Source organism: Sesamum indicum, linkage group LG3 (genome assembly GCF_000512975.1).
Source record: "Sesamum indicum cultivar Zhongzhi No. 13 linkage group LG3, S_indicum_v1.0, whole genome shotgun sequence".
NCBI classification, from domain to species: Eukaryota; Viridiplantae; Streptophyta; class Magnoliopsida; order Lamiales; family Pedaliaceae; genus Sesamum; species Sesamum indicum.
In genome coordinates, this window is record NC_026147.1 from 13,433,553 (window position 1) to 13,435,789 (window position 2,237).

A 2,237-nucleotide genomic window follows, 5' to 3' on the forward strand; every position below is an offset into this window, starting at 1 on the left:
TTACCTCCTTAAGGCGCCAGAGCCCAGCATACCTCTGACTTGATGCAACAAGGGAGCATATTGCAGAAACATATTCGAGTTTTGTAACTTCTGAAATAGTAGAAAAAGCAGGTCCCTGAAAAAGAAAAATCACAAGTTGACAAATGATAACAAAAGACCAAGCATCAATATGTAACAGGTTAAAGCAAATATTAATCCTAGGCAAATATGGAAAATAACAATAGGTTAGTGCAATTTGGATTTCTAAACCATACCGTATACACATTAAGGACCAGCTTTATTTTGTTGTTGCTTCCTTCTAAAGCAGCTGCAAGCACTTCCTTAGGGTGAATATAAGCCGAAAATGCAATAAGGCCAATATCTGAAAGTGGAGCCACCCATTTTGCAACATTTCTAGGTAGAAACCCAAGTTGAACGGAATCTAGAAGCAAGAGGCAAGTAAAGTAGAGAGTTACTTGAATAATATAAAAAGACCTGGTCTGGCTTTTGCCTTAAATCACAAAGCAGGTGATTACCAGAAAACCAGAATTATTTTCTCCTACATGCACAGAAAGAATAAAATGAAATAAAAGAGCATGGGAGCCAAGAGATGCCTTCATTTGCAGATCAACTATTGCTAGAAAGATTTCGTAATCAACCATTGCTTACAAAAAATTTGAAGTTTATGTCAATTCTGTGTATGGCAAAAGCCTCATTAGCCAAACCTACTATATTTTAAGTTGCTTCACATAAACATATCCCTGAATACACTAAAACATCAAGAACGCTCTAACTTTCACATGCACTTGTCTAAAGTATTATACTTTTTCTTTGTTATGTCTGAAGTATCATATAGAAAAGAGTAGTCCAGTTGCTATCACAGTTCTGTGCGGAAATATAATATTTTATGTTCAAACAACAATTTACTTCTTCAAGAATATCTGGTGCTATAACTTTATGAAAAAATGCATGCAATTCTGTAAGTATTCTACATATTCACTTTCAGCAACATAATTAACTGAAATTCCATGAACTTTTTAATTTTGGGATGAAAAACCTAATCTTAATGGCCAACTGGTTCAAACAATCAGCTTAGCAAATGAACCAGCAACTCATCCAATCAGTCCCTTGAGCGGGTAGACCACAGGCCATGTTTGATATCTTTGCATTGAAGCATAAAGATACAGAATGTTATCATTTTTTAACAACAGATATAATGTGTTTATTTCATATGCATCAAATAAAGCAAGGGAAGACAACAAATATTCATCTCACGAATTATCTAACTTTCTTTGCTGCATTATCAGGATCAAGGCCTTCAATGACCTCATCTGAAAGTGTTACCAGTGTCATGCTTCACCGTTGCATAATTACTTGACTAACGGATTGCTCAGCGGAAGGTAAAATCTGACTTATAATAAAGCAATCTATTTCATTCATTTTGATGTTATCTTCCCCATCAAAATAGGAGAGAATAATAACCAGGAGGTCCAGGACTGAATAACCTGTAGACCTATTCAACCTAGAACCTCCAAAGTCATATGTACACAGCGAGACCACCAAGCATTTACGGGCTTGAGTACATTATAAAGACTTTCTCTTCAGTAATGGAGATCAATACATGATCAGTCTGGAAAAACAAAAGATATCTGCATATAACTGGGTGAAAGGTGAAAGCAAAATTGGAACAAACTTGTAATATCTTTCAGTAAGTTTAAATTAATGCTATTGCACCAAGGTCGTGTAGCATTAACTGTCTTAAACAGGGTAAGGAAGAAAAAATAATTGAACCAAGTGGCAGCATCTTCAGTAAGCTCAAGTAAAACTATTCCACAGAGGTTGTGCAACATTAATGGTCTTAAAGTGGGTGATAGTAAAGCTACATTCCTAGCAGTTAGAAACATAAGCATAAAGTAATGACCATTTTACCTCCCATGGAAGAGTCTTCTGGGTTAGGAACAAGCACACTCACAGCATTCCCATCAGCTGGTATATTTGCATCTCTCCTCAAAATAATCTCTGACATTCCGTCCATGTTCTCATGGCGTTTTCCAAGAAATAATGCAAGTTTCTTCAACTGCTCTCCATTAGAGTCGGCCCGTGCACGATAAATATGGCTTAAACCAACTACAGATGCTTCAACAGAAGAAAGGAATTTCAGACCACAAGACCCTAGCTTGTGTCTTCTTCCCTGAGATAACAAAGGAATCAAATTTGCAAGATTCAAAGACTCAGTTTCATTTTCCTGAAGCATAACT

General features: G+C 36.2%; 1 protein-coding gene across 1 annotated transcript in view; it reads right to left on the reverse strand.

Annotated features, from left to right (window-relative positions):
- LOC105158269 overlaps positions 1–2,237 on the reverse strand; it is a 9,837-nt gene that overhangs the window by 4,341 nt on the left and 3,259 nt on the right. The window contains exons 5-7 of the mRNA XM_011074959.2: positions 1,909–2,170; positions 255–421; positions 5–115 (exon numbers count right to left, since the gene is read on the reverse strand). Coding sequence (XP_011073261.1) covers positions 5–115; positions 255–421; positions 1,909–2,170 — 540 coding nt within the window. The remainder of the gene's footprint in view (positions 1–4; positions 116–254; positions 422–1,908; positions 2,171–2,237) is intronic.